We start from the raw sequence: 27,181 nt of genomic DNA on the forward strand, positions 1-27,181 counted from the left end.
GTGATCTGAGGGCAAATGGTGGAACTGGTCTATTTACAGATAGGACACAATAAACTCTCTGAAATTCTTCATTGTAGCAAATAAACCCATTATTTACAGGCTACAGCAAATGTCATGTACATATGCTGGAGATGGCAGAAAGTATGTTTATCTCTGTTTATATGAGAGATATAGGATCTTCTCTGCAGATTTACAATAATCCCTCAAAACAAATTGACCCATGAATAGTCAGAGATCTAAGTATGACCTGCATTTTAAGAAACATGCCTTAAACTTTACTAGAGAAGCATACATAGATCTGCATATATGTACATCACAAGTGCATAAGGTTTTAAAAGTCCCATAGAGGCTGGGTGGCCAGCCTATAAAGGTGAGATGTCCTTGTCCTCACTTGTAGAAGCTGGAGATAAGGATTCCTCATCTTCAGATCTTGGGTAGTGTCCCTGGTTCCCTGTACACTTGCAGCCTCCATAGGTGTTTCTCTGTGATCCTTTATTCTCTTTCTTGTGTTTTACCCTTCTGTTCTGAAACCAGATCTTCACCTGTTTCTCTGACAGGTTCAGGTAGGTGGCTATTTCTATTCTTCTCAGCCTTGAGAGGTACATGTTGGAGGAGAACTCCCTCTCTAGCTCCAGAAGTTGGCTACTAGTGAAAGCTGTCCTCATTCGTTTACCATTCGGTATATGGTTGTTATCGGGAGTCCCTGTAATAAAAAAAAAGTTAAAACTTTATAATGTTTGTCTAAAAACACAAGCAAGCAAACAGGTGATTATGTTACAGATATAAACATCCGTAATAAGCTAATAATAATGATAATAATAATAATGATCATCAGATTGAATCAAATAAATGGATCTGAAAAATGTGGTAGTTAAGGGTTAATAAATTTGACAGTATAGTGAAAGAGCACTCAAAGGGTTAAATTAGCGTTCATGCAACAACACTATTTCCAGTCATTGACCTCTAACATGACAATATTATGTATAATGTATTATTATATGTATAAATGAGTGCCTGCTTTCTTAACCTTTTTTCTGCATGGGTGAGGTTATGTTATGCATTTAGGAACATGTCAAATTGATAGGGATGGTTTTTTAACATAACAAAATATGAGCAGGGGTTTGGTCTGTAATAACACACAAACACATCCCAGAGATAAACTGGAGGTACAGTGTAGAGCATGCTTACCCATTGACAAGCAGTGGAATCTCCTAGGGTCCGTAACGTTGTAAGTGGGATTGCAGACAGGTGCATGTCCTGGATGCATTATAGCTGAGGTTGGTTGCTGGCTCATCCTCTGGCAGTACTGAGTTTCTCCAGCTGAGAACTGGCTCTTCATTAAAGGGATACCGGTTCTGGATGAGTGCAGGTGAGAGGTGATACAGATGGGACAGACACAGAAGCTGCCACTCTTCCTGGAGGGACATACCGGTGCAGAAACCGACATGACTGTGGGAGAAGACATGCTGATGGGTAGGAGAAAGTCTTGCCCATGATGATGATGATGGTGGTGGAGGTGATCAGGTAGAGCTGGAGATGGTCTGTTGGAGTCTTTAATGATTAAAGAGTCGACATAGAAGGACCTAGACATCGCAGATCTCTTGACACTCCCTGGTCTCTTAACAAACAGCAGTTTGGGCTTCCTCTGAATGTCTCTGTGGCTCAGAAGGTGCTTATGTCGAATAGCTAGACAAAAGGGTCCCTGGAGAGGGCTGGTCCTAACGTCACCCACGTGTATCCCCTGCCTGGGATTTCACAGAGACCATTAACACGTGATAATTGAAAAGGATTCAAAGCTACATCTCATCCACTTGATTGAACCCACTTGATAGCTTGTCCAAGTTAACAAAACAAGTGGAGAAAAACTCTGGCAAAGTGTTTGTTTTGTTAATGTTATATAAAGCAAGATAAATTCTAGCTAGGACAGCTATACTAAGGAGATACCTCCAATATACTCGGTACTACCCTATCCCAATACTATGTGATCTGTGCTTAGGAAGTGGATACTCTTTCTGTGGTTGAAAATTCATTATCCTTATTTAATATTTAATTCACCGTGGTTTCCTTCCTAATAAAATAAAATCATGTAAATCTGTATTTTGTGTTCCGCGAAAATAAGCATGCTAAATGCGAAGAGTTTAATTATTTAACCCTTTTGCAACCACCCAGTCTGTAAGGCATGTAGTCATTAATGACCTTCAGATATTCTTTAATTTGGCCGTGGGTTGTTAAAAATTAGAATTTGATGTTGAAAATCACAGGTAATAAATTAGTTAAATAATATCCTATCACTAGAGATCAAATACAGGAATATAAATGTTAGTGCATATAAACTCCTTTACTTTTAGAGTTATTATTATTTTTATTATTGTTGTTATTGTTTTATTATATATATATATATATATATACAATTTATTATTTTATTATTATTATATATATATATTATTTATATAGTTCCGCAGTGCTGTGCAATCGTTATATTATCAGATAATATAGACTATAAAAAAATAATATAAATCATTCTAAAATATCCTGGTGGGATAGTTAAAATATAATTTGATCAGTTTGATTTTTTAACCCAAAGGTATTGACACAGAAAGAAAAAAAGCTTAAGTAAATTTGGGAATATTTCTAAATTATAGACTTGTCTTTGATCTCCGCCAGGTTTGTGCTGAAACAGTTTCAAAGTGAAATGCATCATTGCTTCAATGTGGCCTGTCCAGGGTGATTTCATATTTCATAACCAAAGACAGACAGAAGTAGAGTAGACATGATTACAAAGGACTGGGTGGATTAGTGAGAGGGTATTGGGCTGAACACTCAATTAGCCTCATTAAATCATTCTTAAAGAACATCAGGTCTACTTGGTGTTCACAACTCAATTAACAATGGCAATCTGAAATGTAAGTTAGGCTCTACACTATACTACACATTAACCTACACATATGACAGACTGTACATCAGGTATCATATCACATAATTTAAGCAACTGTAAACTTGGCCTTTACACAATACTGAGTATACTATAGCAAGTATAGTAGCTAGAGCTTCCCCTGAATTGAATTATGTTCATTATTTGCATAATATCAGTTAAAACTATTATCAGAGCAACTTTAAATACTCAAAATAGCCTGGTAATTATTGCATTATTGTACATATTATACCAGCATATAAATATAGACAGATATGTGTATAAAACAGTTTGGGAAGCATAGAAATCTAGGTCAGTATTGCCTATTTCATAAGGAGAAATGTTACAACAGGAGGTCATAATCTATAACTAGAGGGTCAGAGGCTAAGATGTAAGTTAAGGAAGTTTTAGTTTACTGAGAGGGTGGTAGATAAGTGGAAGAGCGCCCCATCATGAGTGGTAGAGGCTAATACAGTGAGAGAATTTGAACATACATGGGATGTTATCCTAAATCTAAGATAAAACCAAGGACTAGTTATGGTCTGAGACTTTACATCAGGAAAAATGGGGAGATTAGATGAGGCAGTGTTTTCATGTTTCTATGTATTTGCTGTCCACCTTTTATGTGTAATGGATTAATTTGAAGATATTCATTGCAGAATAGCATACAACGCAGATTATGCTGTGGGACATCTAACCTGATGCCTATAATGTATATGCATCAAGTTGATATTGTTGGGTGCATTGAAGCAACACAACTTGCCTAGAGACTTTGGCTAAAGCTCTGGGAGCTACAGTTATGATAAAGCTGTCTTGAGACTTCTGTGTCTTCCAGCTCAGGATTTAGAGAAGGCAATTAGACTGCTGAAACTGGTTATTGAGCTATTTGGTTGTGATTAGGATTCCATTAGAGTGCTTACATGGATGGTGAATCTGTGGATTGTAAACAGGGAGTTATTTCAGAAATGTGCTAATCCAACATCTTGTGACAACAATTAGCACGTTTTACAGCAATGGAAGGGTCAGTGTCAAATTTAAATCGGTTTAGAAACTATTTGCCAAACTGACCACCTGCTCTCCTCTCTTTTCTTCTTTCCCTGCATCTTTTTTTTTTTTTTGGTGCTTTAATCTAAAGAGAAAAATCATTATACATGTAGATGTGTCTGTAAATTAAATAGATTATAAACATTATGGATATTTGAATTATCAATAGCTCAATTGTTAATGGTATTCTTTTAGTAGTATTTTCTGGGTAATAGTATTTACCGGCAAACACATCGGACACGTTAAAAAGCAGTCATGTTGCTACAATAACACACCTTTAATACAAATTATACAAGACTATATATAACTAGTAGCTGATTAAATAAAGGAAAGTTTCTTACCCAGCTCCAAAAAGTGTACAGAAACTATATAATGCAAAGAAAATATATGTACGATATACTCTTCCAGAGAAGAGCATTTTAATACCAATGTATTGCATTTAGGCACATAACTGGTTTATTACCCAGGATCTGAATACCCCAGCAGACACACAAGTCTATAAAAGAGTTTGTATAATAAAAGTGTCTACTTTTATGTTTGCTGTGACATAAATACACTTAAAATCTATGAAATATAATAACATAATAATGAGAATTGTCATTATTAATTATCATTATCAATTATCTCTCACACACACACATATATATATATATATATATATATATATATATATATATGTTTTTCTTTTATGTTGTATTACTCTTCACATTTTTTTAGACTTTTTGTAATTTTTTTAACTTTTATTCGTTTTCTTCCGAATTTTATTTTTATAGATGCACCTTAAAGATGCAGTTATGCAGGATCTTTATTATTTAAAAGTACTCTTTAAGTAATAAACCACTTGCAAAAGGTCTTCATATTTGTACATCGTTTTGTAAATTATAATAATTAGAATTATTTGACCATGCCAATGAAATCTAGAAAAACAAGCTCTCCTTTGAGAGTTCAGATTAATGCTGAGAAGAGGTACAGTTGCTCCATAGCTTATCCACAAAAACAAAGGTCTTTATATGCACTAATATTTTAATTTACAATTAGTATAAAACTGAGAACATTCAAGATAACCAGAAAAAATAGATTTTTACATTTAAGGAACTCACAACCGTTTCATTTCTTAATGAAAGAAGTTCTGTTGGACTTAACTGTTTGAGTGCAAGCTGCCAGGGCAAAGCATTCATAACCAGCCTGGCAATCAAGGGGTTCTATTAGCACTCAAACGTATATACGATGTCTATACAAAATAGATAAGAACCTAGATCATAATCCATTAAGTCATAAATTAAACTTTATAAGTGTGTACTATTTTGTTTGCAGAAAAATAAGAAATATAGTATTTAAGTCTATTAACAGTGAAAGAAAAGTCTGCATGTGTGTGATCAGCAAACATTACAAGTTTACTTGCTATTTTCTGATTTATGTTTATTCCGTTCTTATATTCATATTTACACTACTAGACGCCACACTTTGATCTCATCCATCTGCTCCATATTATTATTTTTTTTCAAGTCAGGTATAATAAAACTCACACATCAGATGCTGGCTCAGTAATTGGAATAACAAAGTATGTGCAGTGATAAGAACCTTTAAAAAGTGATTTCAAGGCAGAGATATTACAAGCCAGGCGGAATGATGCTAGAAGTGTGCCCACAGCACATAGACCTCCTTACAATTTGATTTTTTCCATAATTCTGTCTGATAAAATTTCATTGGTTATTAAGTAATCCCTGAAATGAGAGCTCTTATGAGCCTATAATGAGCTCTAATTGCCACGACTAGTGGGGCCACGTGGAAGGATTTAGAAGGTATTAAACAGTTGGGTACTGAGCACAGGCTGATACCTGGCCATTACTTTCATAATTCAAGGAGAAAATGAGTCCTTTTAAGGGAAAATCCTTTGATTTCCTCCATTCTACTGGGAGTGACAGAGTATAGCTTTGTCTGTGCTCAGATCAAGACAGTGGAACAAATGGGAATGTAACTAAATTACCCCTTTTATTAGGAGAAGACTTCAGAAAAGAACATCTTATTGTCTCAACAGGCAACTGTGCACTGATCCTAACACTGTATGCTCTGCTAGAAAGATGTATTCAAACATCCCTGCTCCAAGTATAGATCTAGCACATCCATCTGTAATAAGAACTTAATAGGTTTCAGAACAAATTTGGGTATTTGCAACAGATAGGAGAGAACCCATATTAATTTAGAACATGTGCTAAAACATATCTAAAAAGTAGATATTTAATGTATAGAGCACCAGCAGATTCTGAAGTGCTGTACAATGAGTTATACAGGCAATAAGAAATATAAGCAGAGGCAGAGCGAATGGAGGGGTCTGGTTATCAGAGCTTACAATCTATGTGTATTTATAAAATCGATATAGTCCTAACATGATGTAGGATTGTGCTGAAGCAATAATACATTGGTACATCAACAATAAATATAATAATGATTGATCTGGTTAACATCTACCTGTCATATTCTATCTATCTATCTATCTATCTATCTATCTATCTATCTATCTATCTATCTATCTATCTATCATCCATCATACCTATTACCTATTTATTTTTTCTACCATATTTATTTATTATCTGTCCTATCTATCTATATATATACTTTCTATCTAAGATATATATATATATATATATATATATATATAATATCATTATATTATCTATCTATCTATCATCTATCTATCTATCTATCTATCTCTATCAATCTAGGTATTTACTATTGATTGTTTCATGTTACCCAGCTTTGGATGTTAGTTGTTCTGGGGGACATGGATTGCCCTTGCCTTCACTAATGAGATCATTATAAAAAGCGTGAACAAGTCTATTAATGTTTTATTGAAAGCACATCGTTAACTTGTATCCATCGCTGTTTAAGAGTAGCATTGTGATATTGCTGTCTGTGGCACATCTTATCCGATATAGCCAGAGATTTCCCCATTATCTGTAACCAGGCAACACTTTGTGAATACCAAAAACTGAAAAGAACCCTTCAAGAAAAGTCCTCAATAATAGTGGAAAAGAACAAAGATCTGGGACACAACAAAATGCCACAGGGGTGACTTTTCAGAAGCAATTATCTCTCATTAATCAGAAGAACAGCTGCAATATTAATTTCTCTCACTTTTCCTCTTTATCCGTGGGATTTCTGAGGTCCTGTTGATATGGTGGGGAGCCTGATGGTGAATGGAAGAAGTGGTCTTCATGGGTTGATGCACACGATAAACTATGTAACAGTGTATATGTTGGACTCTGCAACTTTGGGGTGTAGTGTGAAAATATCTTGTTTTCTGGTCCAAGGAATTGGACTAAAGTCTCTGTATTGGCTCAAGCGTGGGAGCTCCAGCATCCTTGCTGTCAATTTCACTTTCAGACATCAAGCCAAGCATTGTAGATCTGTCTGAAGAGACAATCTTTGGGCGTAACGTGCATTGTGGCACATCAAAAGGCCAGAGAATTATATGAACTGAGAAGTGCATTCAGCAAGAATAGCACAAGGGTTTTCCTTTCAGGAACCAAGGATTTGAATACTAACAGATATGTAGTAATGGTTAAAAAGTAGGGTTTTCCCAATGATGAGGATGCAATATTACAAGGGGGCTTGTAAGAGCTTAAAAGAATCTCATTACAGGAGCCCAGCAGTTTGAAGAAAAGCCTTTAACTGATGAAAAGAGGACCTTTCAGGGAAATCACTTCCATTGCCCATTGAATTTTCTCATTTCCATGCTCTTAACTGCAATTGAGTGTTACCACAAATTATAGATACACACATTGGGCAAGACATCTCAAAATAGTCTGTAAGGTCACAATTGTTACTACTTAAGGTATGGATCATTCCTCCAAGTTAGGTTTTTTAGGCATGTAATTGTATGTGATAAATTTAGATTTACCCTCCAGTCTATGTAAATATATTGCAATATACTTTTGCTTCATTTTAAATAAATATACCCTAAAGGAATATAGTAATAAGAAGGAAGTTATATTAAATTATTCATTTTTTTAAAGGAAGAAAATACAGGCACAATCCTGCCCTGTTAACACTAAAAATTCTAGTGCAATGTGGGGAGAGCTTCTAATTACCACCAGCCCCCATAAATGTATTTGAGGCAGCTGAGAAATACACTGAAGTATTTGTGCTTGGTATTTATTATTTACTACCCATATCCACTGCTCATCTGAGCCCAGCAAGTTTATTCTGAAACCCTTGTGTTCTAAGAGGAATCTTATGTGTCTTTAGAAATCATTTTTCCCTAGTCACTCACTTGTTTTAAGTTTCATTCTTCACAAATGTTGTCCTAGCTGGTTCCAGCAACTGATGATAATAATCATGTAGAACCAGCCTCATGTGTAGCATTGAGCAAGTTCTGAGCAGTGAATGTACAGTCCTGTGAAGCATTTGACCAGGAAACATAGAGGATTCTTACTGAGAGGCCATAGGTCATTCATTGCTATTATTGACAGCTGTTCTGAATACATGGACAAGAAAACATTTTGAAATATTATCTGTCAGTCTCCACTTGTTACATGATTTCTTTCAATGTCTGCATACAATTTGCTTGCTGGTAAAATTATGTTGCTGTTAGTGGAAACTGAAAGATTTGTTCCATCCCTACTGAGTTAATCAAACTTGTAGTTTTGAGAGTGTCAGACATTGGAGTAAGGGTCTTTCATAGGGTGGAATTACCCTCATTGAGAAGGGTTCTTTTCTAGTTGGTATGTTATTCTTTATGTAAGCCTTTGCATTTCTGATTATGTTAGAGATCTTGCCAAAGTATTTCAGGTCAGTTTCAGCTTAGAGTCATGTGCAGGTAGTAGCAAAGCCCTCTTAGTCAGCACATTTAGGACTAAAGACCATGCCTCGTGTAAATCTACTTCATAATTAATATCAGATGGGGTAATATGAGAATGTGCCATACAAATATAGGAAATTACAAAGAAGAACAATGAATAACTAAATATGATTTATGAGTAAATCAATAGGAAGAATGCACTTATATTAGTAAATAAGTCCCTTTCAGACATTAACTATTTTATTAAATACCCAGTCCTTGAGAAAATTGATTGTAAAGGGTTCTCAAAATGAATTGTTGCTTGAGTTAAATGGTCATACAATTATTTTTTAATTCCTCAAGATTTTTAACCTGCCTACTTTATTAAAAAGCAGAATTTAATACACTGTTTTATGTTTAAACTTTATTTGATTACAAAAATAATGGCTCTTAAAGTATGAGGGGTTACTAAAACAATATAAACGGTAATACACTGCAGGGCAGATGGCCCTATTGGACAATCCATAACAGAATGGTTACATGGGCCAATTGGCAAGATAAATAACTTGCATGGGATAGACAGCTCTCCTCAATCTACGACAGGTTTTACTTTACTGAAGATCAATTTTTATTTGATTTTGTCAAGAAAACAGGAAGGCGCTGAAAGCACCACCTAAAGACGCATACTTCAAGTACACAACATTTGAATCGAAGAAACAAAGTGTAGCCAAATTTAAACCCATTATTCCTGTCATCATGCTGTTCAGGGCCTGCATGTTGATGTTCAGGGCCCATCTATGCCCATGTAAATTCTTAGCTTGCTTGAACCTAAGTGATGGATTCTAAAGGGGGAAAGAAGTGAACCCCAGTTAGAAATTGAAATAGAAGACAAAGGTAAAAAGAGAAGAAAAGGAGGGCCCTTTATTCACTTTCCAAGATCAATCTCCCAAAGTTCCCAGAACCTGTGAATGTACGATGCAACCTGGTCCATGGAGAGCTTAACTAGCTCCTCCATTATCCTTGTCTCTTCCACCTTATCTATCCATTCTCTGTAAAAAAGGGAGCTGTGTCTGTCCTCTAGTGCCTTGTGATTACTGACTTAGCATGTTTTTGTACACAGAGACTGGCTGGCTAGTACGATGGATGAGCATCATGGGGGCAGCTTCTGTACCACTTTCTGTAGCGCCACATAGACTCTAAGCACTAAATAGTCAGTATAAAAAGGAAACACCCCATCCCTCTGGTTTCATGATCTTGGAGGACACCACTAAACTCAATCCCGAGCCTTGTAACTAGGAGAGAGTGTATTGGGTGTGCCTGTCCACAGTGGCACACATCACAAGCCATGTCTGGATGACGTCTGGCAGCAGCCACTGGGTAGAGAAGTAAAGAAATAGTATCAGTTTACTCAAAGACATAGATCATTGACGCCAATAGAATTAGAAAAAAATATCAAATAAAATTCTGCAAAACTGCACCGTCCCTTCAAAGGCAGAGCAAGCAAGACTAAGGATTGACTCTGAATGATATGATTGTATCATTATTATTGAGCACTGGCAGATCATTTCAATTTCCTTTGGGTCATCCAAAAATTCCTGGATGAACTTTATATTCAGCTACTATTGGGATATCTGCAAGGTTTATTTTGCAAAAGCTTTAGAGCGTAATAGGCCAGAAATGTTAACACATTTTACTGCCAAACGAAGTCCAGCCATAAAACGTGTTACATTTGGAAAGAAAGTATTTAAAGAGAAATGCCTAAATTTCCTTTCTCTCTTTTTTTAATCTGCCTTCTTTGATTGCCACGTTGCTTGCGTGTTATGATCTTTATAGACATTAGGCACTGTATGTATCGAACAAGCCGAACAGAGTCAATATGAGAACGCTACAGGCCTACTGTACATATCAACACATCGGTTACATGCCAATACCTGTAGTTAGGAATTACATATTGTACACAAAAAAAGCCTTGCATTCCTCAGGTATTTCTATGGAATGTGTTAATATAACAAGGTGGCAAATTCCTGTCGGCCTTGAGTGAAAGAATGATTAGTTGTATGGCTTCTTTAGCACCCTAAATATCTAATGTCTAAATATGATCATGGCTTGGTAAGCATATCACTTGTAGAGTAATTAAAATAATATTTACCAGTGTGTTGTGTTTATCACACAACGTTATGGGCATACCTGGCTACCGAGAGGCCCCTCTCTTCTGGACGGTCAATAATATTAGTGGGTGGGGCTGGAGACTTCGGTGGACAGAGCAGATGATGTCATGGGCAAGGCTATTTTTTTTTATATTTATTTACAAATTAATCTATGCCTAAATCTAACAAATTGCTCATGAACCATCCACCCAAATTTAGTAACAAGCTCTATACTAAACCATGAACTATGATTTAAAATAAATGGTCCAAAATGCGTTAACAACATGGAAACATAGGACTTGGTGGCAGACAAGAACCATTGGACCCAACTAGTCTGTCCATTTTTCCTGATGTAAAGACTCAAACCTCAGTCCTTATCTTGTCTTATTCATTTATGTCTATCTTATGTATGTTTAACTTCCCTCACTGTATTAGCCTCTACCACTTTTGCTGGGAAGCTGTTCCATTTATTTACCACCATCTGAGAAAAGTAAAATTTCTAAACCTCTGACCCTCCAGTTTTTGACTATGGACTCTTGTTTTAACATTTCTCACCCGTTTACTTTATTTTCTATATGATATACTGTATGTATTATTGTAGGATTATTCTAATATATATTGCGCTACATGTCTTAAGTAGTCAGAGGGACACTTTAATGTTGAGGAAAATGGGTACAGCAGTCGGGCCCTTTGACCACATGCAAACTCCACTCTAGTTGAGATGATTATAAATAATGCAGTAGTGTTACTAGGAAGGGGTCTATCTGTGATTGTGCTGGTTTTGGGGACAGAAAGAATGTTTCCTTCATTACCTCATATCTACCCCCAGGTAATTGAAAGCGCAAGCTCCCTAAGCGGCGCGCTAATTGTCCATTGCTGGACATTAGTTATATAACAGGGGTCACTAAAAGGTCAGGAAAGTTAAGGCATAAAGTTTTGGTGGGCTAGGTTAGCTAAATCTAATTCTAGGTTGCTGGGCAGGCAGTTTATTTAGCGTAGCTGATTGGTTAATTAGCTGTTCTGCAGCACGAGGTTTGAGTGGGCGTTCTGTGCGGCGGGAAAAATAAGCACAGCTGATTGGTGCAGTCAGCTGTGCTCACGGCGTGAGGCAACTCTAAAATAAATAAATAAGCTGCGCGCAGGGAGATTAAATTCACCTCAAGAGAAATCTTCAAGGAGCTGTTGCTGAGCAAGCGTCCCACCCCCCCTCCCCTTTTGTGTTTAAATGTAAGGTATGTAATATGTATATTGTCGTAGTTTTATAAGGGGTAAAGGTCGCCTCTGTGTTGAGGTGGATAGAGGCTTGGTGTTACACAATCTGGCTGAGAAAGGGGCGGATTGTATTCGGTATATTATATATAAGAAGTTATTTGGTTATTACGTTAAATGGTTTGTGTTGGTAATGCCTCTTATACCCTTTTAAATAAAGCTACGGACAATTCTATCCAATTTACAATTCTGTGTCTGTGGTTATTTTATTGATTTGTTAGGGGTTAATATGCACATGCAATGGACATAGCAGTCACAATACTGGGCATTCACGTGTAAAAGGAAAACAGAGATTGTTACCAATAAGGGCCCTGCTCACCCAGTACTCCACTAGACCATCATTGATGGTGGCTTTATGACCACCCCTATAGGTACAATGTAGATGTAGCAGGCCTGGCTGCTTGAATTGTGAGCCAGGTCTTCTGAAGTAAACGTTTGATCTGTAGAACATTTTACAATGCCAATGGCCATCAATACATCCATTGCATATGCACCAAGAAGAGGCATGTTACTGGGGTGGGAGGAGATGTGTTGATGGTGTCATGTTGGCTTCAGCACTTGGTTGGTGGTTAGTCACCAATATTCAACTATGTGCATGGAGCTTAATTGGGAGAAGAAATGAAATGGTCTTTGCAGGGAGATAACAACAGTTGGGACAGATTTTACATTTTATTCACAGAATTTTTAGATTTTTTTACATGGCGGTTATGTTTCTCAATGGGAAGTCCTATGAGGTGTCTTCAGTAAATCAGGTAGTGGGAGAAGAGCTTTGGTACAATTTGTTGTGTGCAGCACTGCTTTTTATGTCCTGTTTGCCTATTGCATAGTGTTATCCAAAAATATAGTTACAGCAATAGAAACTTTTATCATAGCGCTTCCTCTTCTGTTGGAGTGACGGGGGAAGGGCTAGCTCCAGACAGCCCTTAGCGGATGGGGAATGGGAAGGCATATGGGCAGGGAGTAGGCATGTTCAAACACTACTCCCCAACCTGGGGAAATAAAACATTGTCCCAGAGACCCCGGGGAGCTGTGCTTTACACACAGAGTTCCCAGATATTGAGTTTTACTGGATGCTGACCAGTAAATGGTAAGTGCAGCCTGGCAATAACTTGGATGACGCTATAATTAAGTAATTGTTTCCATTATGTGCTTATGCACCACACATGCTGCAGGGCAGCCCTTTACAAGTGCTGATCAACATGCCAGAAAGGGGTCTAGAAAAAAAGGCAATGTGATCACTCATATAAACACCAATCCCTAAAAGCCTTTCTTGCTGTGCCAGCCCTGAACAATGCATTGTGCATGATGGAGTACGTTTTAAAGGTCACTCGAAAGATTTAACTATGCAGTTTATTCTACCAGGAGAAGCTCACTGAAGCTCGTCTTTCAGCACAGTCGTTGCGTTGCCACTTGCCAATGTTCCGTGAAACTGTTAGCCACATTGCAAACAAATAAAGTTTAAAGGATCGAAAAAAAACTACATCCTGCTCACAACAACGTTCTATACAAGAGATACAAAACACAAATACAGACGCCATATTGTAGGATACTTGCAACATGTCTCAACGTTTAATCTTGTCGTCTACTATGCGCGTTTAGCACTGTGCCATACATTCGTAGACTAAACAAATCTCCGTTTAGAACTCTATTTTGCAAACCCCGTCATGAACTATGTAATCCTGTGCGTCAATGGAACGTGCTGACGCAAGTAATGTTTCTCGTCATGACGCTGGGCATGGCGGCCTCCTCTTCCTGGTAACGGTACCGGGGAGAGAGTGAAGGAAGTAGATTCGTTTATTTCTTCACTTTTTTTTTTTTTTTTTAGCTAGCTTCTAGGATGGCGGATTTTGATGAGATTTACGAGGAGGAGGAAGAGGACGAAGATGAAGAGCGGGCGCTGGAGGAGCAGCTTCTGAAATATTCACCGGACCCGGTGGTAGTGCGAGGATGCGGACATGTTACAGTGTAAGGCGATAGCCGGAAAGTGGATTGTTATTGCCGTGCTTGGGGGAGGGGTGTCTGGAGATTGTGTTTTAAGGCAGGGAGAATGCGTCGGGCTAGTAAGGGGGTTGAATGGGGTCATAGGAAGAGTGAAGATCTGGATCATCATTCCATATAGTGCCATAATCTGTGACCTGGCCCGGTAATGCCTCCTCTGCATATCCCAAGTGTCTCTCTTCAGGCAGGACAGTCCCTTCCCCATATGTCCCTTTTCTCTATTACCTGGGTATTAGTATATTTCGGTGTTCTGCAATTCTAAAAACTAGAATGATGTGGAAGTGCGATTATAAATTATGCGATAAATAAAATACATTATTCTTCGAAATGGTTTAATCGGTTATGCAAATAACTAGCAGTCATAAAAAGTCTTGGTATTGCCCCGCCCATAACATGCCTCTAACCACACCCCTTTAATAATGGTGTCACGCTTTGCCCATCTGTAATGCTGGGCGATATGCCTCTGTGTGTTGTGTCCTTACATACCGTTGAGGATTCACCGACAAATGCCATGTGGTTGCTGAACGATGATTAGAATACCAGGGTTTGCTTTGATTTATTCTTGGGAGGGGCAGAATGGAGGCAAGTATTGGATGGGCAAGTACAGGATACCAATGTATTGGATGGGCAACGTCAGGTAGTCATGATTCTATTATATGTTGGACTCTGGGGATGCTTCCCCTTCCAAGGGTATAAAAAATGCAAAATGCTTTCCCATAATGGTTGTGCTAAAAGTGTAGTTGAGTTTTTAATGGTGGGAGTATACTAGATGTCATATATTGGACATTTCATCATTGACACTACAATATGTCCAATACAATCCCCAACTTTCAATGTCAGAAACACTTGGTTTTGTGGCTATAACCACCGCTTGTGTATGAGATGGGCCATGTTACGTATGTACAGTAAGAACAGAGGATTGAAATTTACCTGAACGATGGTCATAGGTATGGAATTCTTACTAATATCAGCAGGAGAGTTTATCGTCGGCTTGATAAGTAAGGTGCGTCCGCCAGCAGCCCTAAGTCAACGATGCCTGCATGACTAAAAAAACAGTGATAAAGCAGAACAGGCACAGGCTGTGTTTGGCCCCTAGTCATTCTTACTTTTTTAATAGTTAGGATAAAAAGGAGAAGGGTTAGCTTAGACCTGTAGCACATTTCATGATAACATTTTCTGAAATAAGGTAACGTACTGGCTGTTAAACCGTTTGCTGTGCCCATGGACAGCGAATAGTAAGGCATCACGCAATATATCTGCTGGGTTTGCGAGATGGTATGTGGGTAAAATAAAACAAAACCCATTTCAATGTACAGTTTGTAGAGTTTTGGGAAGAAGCTGTTGAGTTCCGTCGTATGTGGTGCCTTCTGCTCGTAAGTATTTCGGTTGCCAGTTGGCCTCATGGAAATTGTCGGCTTCCAGTTCCTGATTCCAGCCATACATGCAGCTGTCCAAAGTATGGAACTCCGAAGACTCCAGGGGAGACATGCTTTTAGAAGTTAACTAATAGTGGTTTGCAGATGGTCACAAACTTGTGGTCCGCTTTAGGAAATAATACATTATTGTAATGTTGGGCAAGCTGTTTTGTGATGCCTTGGTTAAAGTCTTTTGAAGTATTGGAGGTGTTTTTGGGGGCTTGAGCTGGGATAACATGACATGTCTTCGGTCACGTTGGGTTCATCTTCTGGAATAATCGATATGTTAATAGTTGGATTGTTACCTGGCGGGAGTTATTCCCTTGGCGTTGAAACCAGGCCAATTCATCTCTCAGTGAATAGATGCTATGCAGTCCTATATAAAGAGCTTTATATGTTTAATCGTCAGGAGTGGGTAGAATAGAGGATGTTTGTGTGTGTTGTGAAATCCACACAGCTGTGTAAAGAATAGCAAATGGATAAATTAAATGCTCAATTAGGCCTTCGTTAAATAGACAATTTTATAGGAGAGGGTGCCATTTCATCACAATTACGTCCCTATGCATTATGAAGGGCAAACCCCAGTAAGCTTCTTCTGCTGGAAGGCTGAGCTGGGCCTGTATGAGGTCTAATTAAGTCAGGGTATTGAAACGTTCAACTCTTCTGCCATACTCCTCCTTTAGTGAATAGCCCGATTGCATGCAGGCCAGCGGTACATGTCTGTGGTTTGACTTGGTATCTGTAGATAGGCTTTCAGTTCTTCATGTTTTTGACCAAGATCGGGCAGATCCCTGCATCAAGCTGCCAGGACTTTTATAACTTTAGGCACTGTTTTGTGAACAGGGCAGTGAAGGATAATGTATGGATAGTAACCATAGATCCATCAGCAAATACCCGCCCTTGGAAATACAGAGCTTTGCAGGGCTGAAGGTGCAGTCCCAAGGAGCTTCTCTATTAGCTTAGCTGTATAGTGTTCTGCACTTTGACACCCAGCTGGCAAATGGTTTCAATTATTGATGTTTGACGTCCCATGAAGTTTGAGTTTGGATCTATTATAAGTCTTCTTGGCAAATCCTTAAAACGGAGACTTCTACAGTTTGGAGGCCATGACAGATATGTATTAAACATGGTTCTGGGGTAAAGTCCTAAATATGACTCTGTGAGGGACAGATTTCGTGCTGGGTGTGTTTTCATGTTAGGATTTAAGATGTTGGTACAATTTAGGGCTGCAACAACTAATAGATAAAATCGATAATAATTGATAATGAAAATCTTTGCCAACGAATTTCATTATCGATTAGTTGAATCGATTTTTATCGATTATAAAATGAGGGTTTTTTCAGAGCAAATATCCCTCGTTTAGTGTCTGACTCACAGCAGCAGCTCCTACTTACAGTTCCTCCCTGCAGTCACCGCTGATTGGCCCACCCTCTTCCTTTTTCCAGTCCCTCCCTGCAGTCACTGCCGATTGGCTGCAAGGAGGGACAGTGAGAAAGGGGCGGGGCCAATTGGCAGTGACTGCAGACAGGGAGAAAGGGGCGGGGCCAATGTGCCGATAGGCCCCGCCCATTTCCGATACCATCAACATGGCTCAAGAACTCACTGGTGAGTATAAAATGTATATTTGGGCTGCTGAAAGTTAGGGGCAGTTATAGTAAATGGGGTGTTTAGGGTTAATTTAGGGGCAGTTATAGTTAGTGGGGTGTTTAGGGTTAATTTAGGGGCATTTATAGTTAGTGGGGTGTTTAGGGTTAATTTAGGGGCAGTTATAGTTAGTGGGGTGTTTAGGGTTAATTGTGGTTGATGGGGTGTTTAGGGTTAATTTAAGGGCTGTTATAGTTAATGGGGTGTTTAGGGTTAATTTAGGGGCAGTTGGGGTTGATGGGGTGTTTAGGGTTAATTTAAGGGCTGTTATAGTTAATGGGGTGTTTAGGGTTAATTTAGGGGCAGTTGTGGTTGATGGGGTGTTTAGGGTTAATTTAGGGGCAGTTGTTATTAAATAAAGTTAACTTAAGGTGCAGTTAGAGGTAAAGGGGGGCAAACTGAGGGGAATCTAAATCCTGGGGGCAGTGAAGATTAACCCAGTACTTATTTATAAAAGTATTGTGTCTGTGAACGAGTCTGCAAATCCTATGAGGGCACTATGGCATATCAGGGGGGTATACGGCATACCTGAGGAGGACGGAGTGACATATCTGGGGGTATAAGGCATATAGGCTATATAAGGCATATGTGGGGAGGGCAGTGTGGCAAGCCTGGGGAGGGCAGTGTGGCAAGCCTGGGGAGGGCAGTGTGGCAAGCCTGGGGAGGGCAGTGTGGCAAGCCTGGGGAGGGCAGTGTGGCAAGCCTGGGGAGGGCAGTGTGGCAAGCCTGGGGAGGGCAGTGTGGCAAGCCTGGGCTCAAATATGCATAACTGGGGGGGGGGGAGGTTGGGAAATAAAAACAAGAAATGCATTGTTATCAGGTTTTTTATTCTGCAGTTTGTTTCTTATATCTTACGTTACTTTATTAAATTATTTTAAATTAATGAAAATTTGAATTTTTTTAATCCGATTAATCTAAAAAATAATCGGCCAACTAATCGGTTATGAAAATAATCGTTAGTTGCAGCCCTAGTACAATTAACTCTTTTTTTTCCTCTTAGGTTTGGTCTGAGCAACAAATTTGAAGCAGAGTTTCCGTCGTCTTTAACTGGAAAGGTATGTGTCTGATTGCATCACGTTCTATCCATGAATGTATGGTTTTCTGTTAGTAACATGCATGTTGTTTACTCGCAGGTTGCACCAGAGGAATTTAAATCCAGCATTAACAGAGTGAACGGTTGTCTTAAGAAGAACCTTCCGATTAATGTCCGCTGGTTATTGTGTGGCTGTCTCTGCTGCTGCTGTACATTGGGCTGCAGCATGTGGCCGGTTGTATGTCTCAGCAAAAGAGTAAGTGTCATTTTAATTACTTTTTGTCTAAACCGCACGTTCAGGCCAGTTTATTTGTCTTTTGCAAGGTAATAGGCTGCTCCTGTTAATTTCTTCCTTGAAGGATTGTGATGCTCACTAAACAGTGTTACATTTCGTGCTATAGCTAGAAAGGAAATTTGGGTTATTTTACAGATTGTAAACAAAGTATGTTTTTTCATGTCCTTTACTTTTCGCTGCTGTATTGGTTTGGCACTGCTTTTGGTTTTGGGTTTTGTTTTCTCCCTAAAGATAAAATACAGTACTGAGGCTAACAAAACTATTAGATAAGGTGACAGAGCTGGAACACTTACAAACCATTTAACGTTTTCAGGAGGATGCATATATTGTACAAAAAGTAGAATTCTTTTAAGAACCGAAAACGGCACCATATTCTTTTCAACATATTTTTAAATCTTTTACGGGTAATGATAAAAAGAAAAAAATCGTAGTACCCCTTTAAACTTAGACGTAATGAAGTCACTTTCCTTTACTTCTCCTTTTTGTATTATTTAATGTAGAAAGTGCCTAGGAAATGTTGATGTCTTCTCCCAGGCAAAGCATCTATAATACCCTAAAATTAGGGTATAAATAAAATGAATGCAGTTTTGTTTGAACTGTTTAGTATTATAAACATTTGATTAAATGTCTGTAATGTAAAAAGATAATCACCGGGTTGCTTAAAGTTACAGCCATAATATACATTGTGTGAGTGATTTGTTGTTCATATGGTAAGTGTGTCTCGGTTCTTTCCATGATAGTGTGGACGATGTGTAATGCGTTATGTTAGGATGATTGGGGTAAAAGTACTGGCTGACAAGTCTCCTCAAGAATAGGTTACTTTGGCATACGTAGTCTTTCTGGTGCTACCGGCCATTGCCGGGAACAAGTCTTGCGTCATTAAAAAAAATAAAAATGTATACACTTGCGTTGTCCCTGTGTGGTTTCTAAATAAACCAGTTTATTGAAAATGTTAAGAATGTTGTATACAGAGTTGGGACCATGCCAGAGCTTATTACATTGCAACTTTTTCTCTTCATACATTTTTCTGTATGTGTTAAATTTTATATCATAATAAGAACTCTGCAATCCCAACACTGTAGGCTGGCCAACCCCCGGCCGTCACCATCACTGCGATGCATTTCTAAGGGAAACTAGGGGAGAGTAAATTGGAAGCATGAATGTAGAGTATATAGTGCTGTCCTTGGTCTTGTCTTAGATGCAGTATAGCTTTATGCCACTGCCATGCATGCACTACCCCTTCTCTATTTATGTACCACACTCTCAGTAACATAAAAACGTCCTTCCGTCTAATCTTCTGATGCTCAAGGTTCATTGTCTCTATCCAGGCGTTCAAACACAATAACATCTTTATCGCTTCACTGATTTTTGTACAATATCACAACTTTTGCCAACCTTCAGACCGAATAACAGCATTTTTTAAGAACGTTTTATTTTCAAATAACTTTTGCATTTCGTTATTATTGAAAGCCATGTTCATTATATGATTGAAACCTTAAAGGGTTAAATTCATTAGATGAAATGTCAGTTCATCTTTAGCACTTGATTTTAGACTAAATTCATGATACCCTGTCTCTCAGGGAGCAGAATAGCACCAAGGACAGTAGTTTGCTTGGTCTAATGGCAGCCTTTGATTTCCCTGATAAGGAGAATCACTTGTTGAGCGCTGAGAACACTTAAATAGCTCGGTCTTTGGAAGGTTTTGGAACAGAAATAATGTTGGGAATGCTATTTTATACTATACGGCATTTTACATAGAAGTACTGTATTTGGAAAGAGTGCCAAGCTTAACTATGCTGGTGATACTCGTTTTCATGTCTATATGAATAAATTAGAGTGTAAGCTCATTTGCGCAAGGCACTCCTCCCACCGTTTGTACATGTAATTTCACATATATGATGCACTTATCTCCTCCTCAGCCATTGTACTGCGCTGCGTAAGTTGTTAGCATTATATAAATTGGTAAATAATTCTTAACATATGGTGGGTTTTTAGATTCAGTTATCGTGGAAAATGGTGCATTTGCAGGATACGTTTTTCTTTCATCGTGATAAAGCCATTAAATTTTAAGCGTGTAAGTATAAATAACTAAATATTACAAGAACTATTGTGGATTTGTCTTCATTATAAAATACACAACTACTGTTCTCTAGTCTAGCATCCCATTTGGGTTTATTTGCGCTCGTTTGCCTTTTGATGGAGATCAGCACCATGTCAAACGTGGTGATTAATTAGGCTGCACGTGCGCGGCCTTTTTATTTCACCTGTCATGGCAAAGAAAGATGAAATGCGGACTGCCCTGTTGTCTGATCTCAAGCTCCCAACCTTCAACTTCTAAAGCAGAAAGTTTGAGAATTACTGGTTTCCGTTTAGTCCTCGTCGCCAAATTAGCCGAATTAAGTTCTTCCGTACAAGATCATTTTAGGGCCTAAAGTTTTGTCAACAGGCTTTTGTTTTTCTTTTGCAACGTATGCTATATGTTTTTGTCCTGAATAGCTAGCATTTCTAACCATGTTAGAACACTATTTACGACAACACTAGTGGTGATAGGAATTCAAGTTTTATCATTTTCCACATGCCATCTAGATGTAAAAAATACCAAACCAATGAATGCATTTGTTTTCTATACCCATTTTGAATCGGGCAGCACAGACATATATAGTTTAGATTTTTTTATTTCTTATTCAGTGTCATTGAGTAGACAGCCGCTGGCTGGGTAGATGGCTGCTCCGAGTGAAACCTATTGCTGTTCTTTTTTCCTTTTTTCCTTTTTTCCATTGATAGAGCCGTCTTTCAGAGTCAATGAGCTCTGTCAATATGCGCTTGTCAAGGCTACATCTTCATAGGCTTGAGAGGCAGTTTGAGAGGTCAGCCCTTTTCAGGTTGGCTGTGATGCAAATGAACTCTTAATGCTTAAACAACTATTGGAATTTTTATGTCTGCTCCGTGTCTTTCTTTCTTTTTTCTTTTTTTCTTCTTCCCTGTATTTTTTTTTCCTCCCTTCCTTCACAAAGTCATTGGCGAGACGTCCAGTGCTTTCCAAATTGGAAGTAGCATTGTGCTAAAGACCTAGTACAGATTTACGGAGGGCTGAAAGCAGTTAGATCATGTTCTTTTCATGGTGCGATTAGATTCAAATCTATTTCCCTACAGCCTTCAGCATTCATTCGGCAATATGAACAAAGCTAGGGGCTAGACGAGGGACAAAACGACTGAACTGAATGTTAATTACACTCCATGGCCTTATTTTCTTTTGGTTTGGAGCTGACTGGCAACTAAATTAACACAAAGTGTGACCATAACTGCTGGCCTATTTTCATTCAAAAGGGCTAGCAGCTCTCAAAAGACTATCTTTACAAAAATACAAGTAAGGGCTGCTGATCTTTGTGTGCAAGGCCACTGTTTCACTTTCAAGAAATGTGAAGGGGGGGGGGTTGAAGAAAAGATCGCATTTCTAAAATGGATCTTATAAATCTAGAAGGTGACAAATTACCATTTTAAGGAAAGTGCCCTAACAGACTATTCCAAGGCAGCCTCGGAGTCCTGTGCTTAATTCATTACGATTGAATTTTAATTGGTAACCATGCTGGTTATGTTTTTGTTACTTTCTAATGGAAAATTTCTGGCCGTGCTAATTGTATATTAACATTTGGCATTAAACTTGATAATTTCTGAAGTCTCGGGATTTTGTTGCCAGTGCTCCATTAAAGGGGATTTTTCATCTCGCAGCTGCGCTCTGTTTGATGACCAAAATCGGCGTTGTCACTTTGCACCTGCAGCTGTCTTGTCTCTTTACACCTGGCACTGTGATTTATCCTCCTCCTTCTTAGGCTTCTCTGTTGGTTCTTTGTCTTATAAAGATCATCTCTGGAGTTAAACTCCCTCCTATTTTTTTTATTTTATTTTTTTATTTTATTGTAAATGTGTTTTTTGTTTTTTTGTTTTTTTTATATACTTGGTTTCAAGTTAAAGTTGCTCTTGTGTAAACCCCCATCACAGCTGCAGAAGACTCATTAATACTGTTAATTACTGTTAATACCCGTCTGTTGGAAGCGTTAGCATTTCAGCGGGTAACTTTAGTGTGCAACAATTGTTCATTGCACCTTTATAATTTTACTCTGGATATTCTTCCATATAAAAGTGCACATTCGCTATTAAGACTTTTTTACTTATTTTTTTTTCCATGGTTTTTATATAATTGCCTAACACAAAATCCTGGCTTGAGGGCTGAAGGAAAATTAATCAGATTTTTTTTATTTAGGCTTAATTGTTCCTCATTTTCCAAATAAAATTAAGCTTGCTAGATTTTTGTTCTGTAAGGTAGTTCACAAAGAGCAGCATGTTATAGTCCAAATTTGATGAAATACTTGGTGTAGTTGATGTATTAATTCAGCACAATGGAATAACTATGTTTAGGTTGTGATTTTGCTCTAATAAAAAAGGGGTAAATTAGTGTGTGAAACGGCTAACCTGTGGCAACAAGGCACTCCTATTAACCCCTTAAGCACAATAGGCGGTCCCTAAACCCATTGAAAACAATGCATTTTGAGCCTGTACATGTATGGGCTTTGTCATTAAGGGGTTAAAATTTTGAAATACCTCCCATGAGTGTTCCTCAAGCCAGCAGAAGAGCCAAGCAACTGGTGGCAAGTATATCACATGCCAGGAGGTGTTTGGCTAAAGGGGCTAATGCATGGGCAGTTTTTTTTTTTTAACTATCCATAATGTCTTAGCTAATCTACTTATCATTCTGCCTCTGTGTAACCCAAAAGAATGGATCAACTTTAATCGGCCATCTGCATACCAAGACCAAGGAGTCTATGAAGGGACATACTTGGCATTGTCGTAAAGAATGAGCTTAGTGTGATGTTTGAACAGGAAGTTCACCCAACTTACCGTATGGCTGGCAGCAATGGCCGCCTCCTGGTCTGCAGAAAAAGGAAGTTTATTGGAATCAAATGAGATAAAGCCAGGCTTTTGCCAATGCTAACCTACATCACTATTTGTACTCTACAAGAAAATATTTTTTCCTTTAACATCTGACATTCAATGTTAAGAAGTGTCTACTCCATCCTTGGTTATGTACATAATTTTACACGTTGGGTTTAGTCTAAGCAGTTACCCTTCTTGTTAGCCTGTAAACAATTACAAGCACATTTAGGTGCTATTTTACATTAACTTGTTTAGTGCATTCCGATTCTGAGGGTGAAGGTATTGCCGTTTTAGTTACTATTTAACACTAATGGTTTGATAAAATCACAGCCCACCCTGTACTCATCGCTGTCGTGTAGCTTTAAATGCTAGCAAAAAAAACAGTTGCAAAGTGATTTTTGGTTTTTTTTTCTTCTTCTTCTTCTTAAGCCAGTCAAGAGTAAAATTCTCCCCCATTTGTCTTCCAGACACGAAGATCAATTGAGAAGTTATTGGAATGGGAGAACAATAGGTTATACCACAAGGTGAGTACCACGGGGAGCAGCTTCGTGGTGTGGAAGTCTGAATTGCACAGTATGGAAACAGATGCTTTTGTTAGGCAAAAAATATGAAAGGTGGATAAATGGCCTAATGTGTGTGTGTGTATAGCAATAAAACCCAGCTCATTTTTCTTCTCTTGCGATTTCTTTCTTCCAGCTGTGCTTGCACTGGCGACTGAGCAAAAGGAAATGTGAAACCAATAACATGATGGAATATGTAAGTTAAAGGGCTGTTTTGTAAGCCTCTCTATTAAATGATCATTTATTTTGCTTCTGATCTTATTCTTTTGGTGATTATTAATCAGTGAATGTGTCATGAGCTTAATCACCCGAGCGGAAGGATTTGCAACGGTTCCCAGATGCATAGGCTCACGCATAGGCCTGATTTATACATTTATGAACGGCCTGAATGCAAGGCTTTGCCCCGCCGAGAACAAAAAAAAAAATAATAAATTAATTGCTAAAATAAAATAGCCCCGCCGTATATTGATGGGGTGTGAAATGTTTTCTCTTACAAAGCATAATCCTCATTAGCATTATACTAAATGGCCCGTATCCAAGTTTATTTTCAGTGTATTTAACAGAACAGTAAAATAACTTTAGCCCCTTCTCATAGGCAAACGATACCATGATCCGAGAAGTTTAACTTTTAATGAGTAATTAATAATATTGTCTTTAGTATTTCTTATTTTATGTATTTTAGTATAATGCTAATGAGGTTTATTTGAATAGGTAATGGTTTTATCTGGTGTTAAACTGTGTTTACTATGGCAGTAAATAAGAATTCCTGTCCTCTACACTGCTACTCCATGAATGAATTTAGTAGCTATTCTCTGGTGAAACTATTAAAGATATTGAATAAATATATGACCTCTGCCCATGAAATAAAGATTGACTCTCGGAATTCAGAATTTGATGGAGGACCCCAGTTCTGTTAATGGAAGGGATACGAGTGCACGTCAAACCTCGCTCTTGGGAAGTACTAGTTAAGAATCCATACTTGCAGGTGGTATCTGTGCGTGTCTGGCACAAAGCTGATTAAGTTGCAAGGCTTTTGCGTGATTTGTTTCTGGGTTGGTAACATGTGCGGGATGCATTATAAATCCATGCTTAGTGTGTGTGTGTGTGTTTTTTTTTTTTTTTTTTTGTTGTGTGTTTTCTACTAGATTTAATTACAACTTTGTTAGTGACTTAAGCAGCTGTTTTTACTTGTATATGCTGCTTAATAGGACATTGGCATACTGGTTGTAAATAAATAAAGCTACAATAAAATGTATAGCATCTCATTAATGAGCTTGGAATTAGCATTCCTGTGTGCTGTAGCTTTCAAAATGTTTCACGGGCATCATCTTCCTAACTTTGTTAACCCTTTGTGGTAATTTCCTCCAAACCTCAAGTTCAGTTATGTGCATAATTGTGTCTGATGCCTATGTTGCCAATATCTACAGAACCACAAAGTAAGGAGAGATTGTTTTACAATCGATTGGCTTTGAAAGAAAGTGGCATATTCATAATGTGACCCGTAAACAAGGCCCTTGACACTTGATCATTAATTAGTTCTTTAATGGGCGTGATTAGCGGTAAGTCATACTTCCATTGTGAAGGTGCTATCAAAGGAATGGCCCCTTTTGTTTTGTGATACTAATGTGATGAACTGCATAACTGAGGTTGTTGGTTAATAATTAGCCAGTGCTTACATCAACAGATTTAGTGACCTCTCAACCATATGTTTGTGTCCTTCTTTTCATACTTTGTGAGTGTTGTTGTTTATTGCTCTAAAACACCCACTGTGCGGCATCATTTAATGAACGCAGAGTAAAAAGGCCTTACTATGGTGTTTGTTTGATTTGCCCTTTGTAAGTGGCTTTCTTCTGTCTTTAAATTTCTACACTTTTTTTTTTTGATTCTCCAGAGCTGAATTAGGTAATAAATGTCACTTTTTGTTCAAATGATGTGATTGATTAGGCAAAAACTGATTGTTTTTTTTTTTTTTTTAAATAGGTCATCTTGATAGAATTTTTACCAAAGACACCGATTTTTCAACCGGATTAGCATTGGCTTTTTCTTTCTAAGGACTAAATCAAGTATCTCATATTTCCAATGGTGCCTTGCTCGATGCTTTCCCAGTGGTGAGACGACGATGACGGTTCTACTGAATTCTGTGGCTTTTTTTCTGTGGAACTTTTTTCCCCTCCTTTACCTTTTTGTCCTCTGACGACAACCAATACAGCTCTACTTATGTATTATCTTGTATCATTTCTTTTTGTGTTTGTTTTTTTGTCCTCGGAGTTCTTTGTTGTTGTTTTTGTGTTTTTTTTTACTTTGCTTTATTTATTTCCTTTAATGACTTGTCACCTGTAGAGCTGGGTTTTCTTCACGTTTTGGAAACCAAGATGTCATTGCACCATTAGAAATCTATTTGAGGAAGAAGGTGTTCTCCTGTCAGCTGGTTCTGCAGCGGATTTACTGGAGTTAAAACATTCTTTGTTACCCTAGAATACCCATTGGAAATATGTGCATGTTGTGGCATTTATTGACTCTTCGGACCACAAATTTGTTTTTATCGTTAATTTGCTCTGGATTTCCTCGGTTTCAGTTTTTTGGTATTTTTTTTTTAACTAAGGATACTACACAAACATGAATGTTTTACTGTCTAAAGGACATCATCTCCCACTCTTCCACCACAATGTCACGCTCACACTGGGAAACCAAACAGAAATACTCAATAGAATAGTAGACTTTTTGTGCACAAATTTCTAGGTTTACATTGCATAGCATTGTGCACATTATCAACTTCAAATGGGTGTCAGATGCACATTAATTGTGGCACATAAAGTCACCAGTACATTGGTTTGTTTATATTTTAGTACTGATTGGTCTTGAATAGTTTGTTGCATTATTGTTTAACTTGAAGTTACCTGGACCTTTCTATATTATAAAGAGGAAAAAAAACAATTCAGTTCTAAAACTGTAGGTTATATTGTATAGCATTTTAAATACAGCTGCTCTGTTTATTATGGTAATCATATATATTACCACTACAGAACTGTGTGTATGTGTATATACACGCACTATTCTTAACCACCATTTGAGATACATTGTATATGTCAGACATGGAAATAGGAAACCTTTTTTAATTTCCAGGCGTTATGATTTTTTGTTTTTGTGGAAGGA

The 27,181-nt window shown here is 37.9% G+C and overlaps 2 protein-coding genes across 2 annotated transcripts; one reads left to right on the forward strand and one right to left on the reverse strand.

Moving 5' to 3' along the window:
* Positions 1-362: 362 nt before the first annotated feature.
* Positions 363-1,591, reverse strand: LOC149283234 (GS homeobox 2-like). Its single transcript, XM_089497756.1, has 2 exons — positions 1,189-1,591; positions 363-703 (listed from the first exon to the last, which is right to left on the reverse strand). Exons 1-2 carry the CDS (start codon positions 1,589-1,591, stop codon positions 363-365), a joined length of 744 nt encoding a protein of 247 aa, XP_089353882.1.
* A 12,397-nt stretch (positions 1,592-13,988) lies between these two features.
* On the forward strand, positions 13,989-26,059 carry LOC149283235 (cysteine-rich hydrophobic domain-containing protein 2-like). The gene is made up of 6 exons (XM_089497807.1): positions 13,989-14,116; positions 18,209-18,263; positions 18,342-18,497; positions 23,936-23,992; positions 24,165-24,224; positions 26,009-26,059. The coding sequence occupies exons 1-6, from the start codon at positions 13,989-13,991 to the stop codon at positions 26,057-26,059; spliced, it is 507 nt and encodes a 168-aa protein (XP_089353933.1).
* Positions 26,060-27,181: the final 1,122 nt, after the last annotated feature.

The sequence above is a fragment of the Sceloporus occidentalis genome, unplaced genomic scaffold (assembly GCF_023333645.1).
Source record: "Sceloporus occidentalis isolate IW3139 unplaced genomic scaffold, rSceOcc1.0.p SCAF_107, whole genome shotgun sequence".
Lineage (NCBI taxonomy): Eukaryota > Metazoa > Chordata > Lepidosauria > Squamata > Phrynosomatidae > Sceloporus > Sceloporus occidentalis.

Excerpts from the sequence above, each read along its gene's own strand:
- LOC149283234 (XM_089497756.1), bottom strand. The coding sequence starts at position 1,591 with ATGTCTAGGTCCTTCTATGTCGACTCTTTAATCATTAAAGACTCCAAC. Across the intron at positions 704-1,188 it reads ATTCCACTGCTTGTCAATGG|GGACTCCCGATAACAACCAT; the intron begins GTAAGCATGCTC and ends TTTTTATTACAG.
- LOC149283235 (XM_089497807.1), top strand. The coding sequence starts at position 13,989 with ATGGCGGATTTTGATGAGATTTACGAGGAGGAGGAAGAGGACGAAGAT. Across the intron at positions 18,264-18,341 it reads CGTCGTCTTTAACTGGAAAG|GTTGCACCAGAGGAATTTAA; the intron begins GTATGTGTCTGA and ends GTTTACTCGCAG. Across the intron at positions 23,993-24,164 it reads ACAATAGGTTATACCACAAG|CTGTGCTTGCACTGGCGACT; the intron begins GTGAGTACCACG and ends TCTTTCTTCCAG.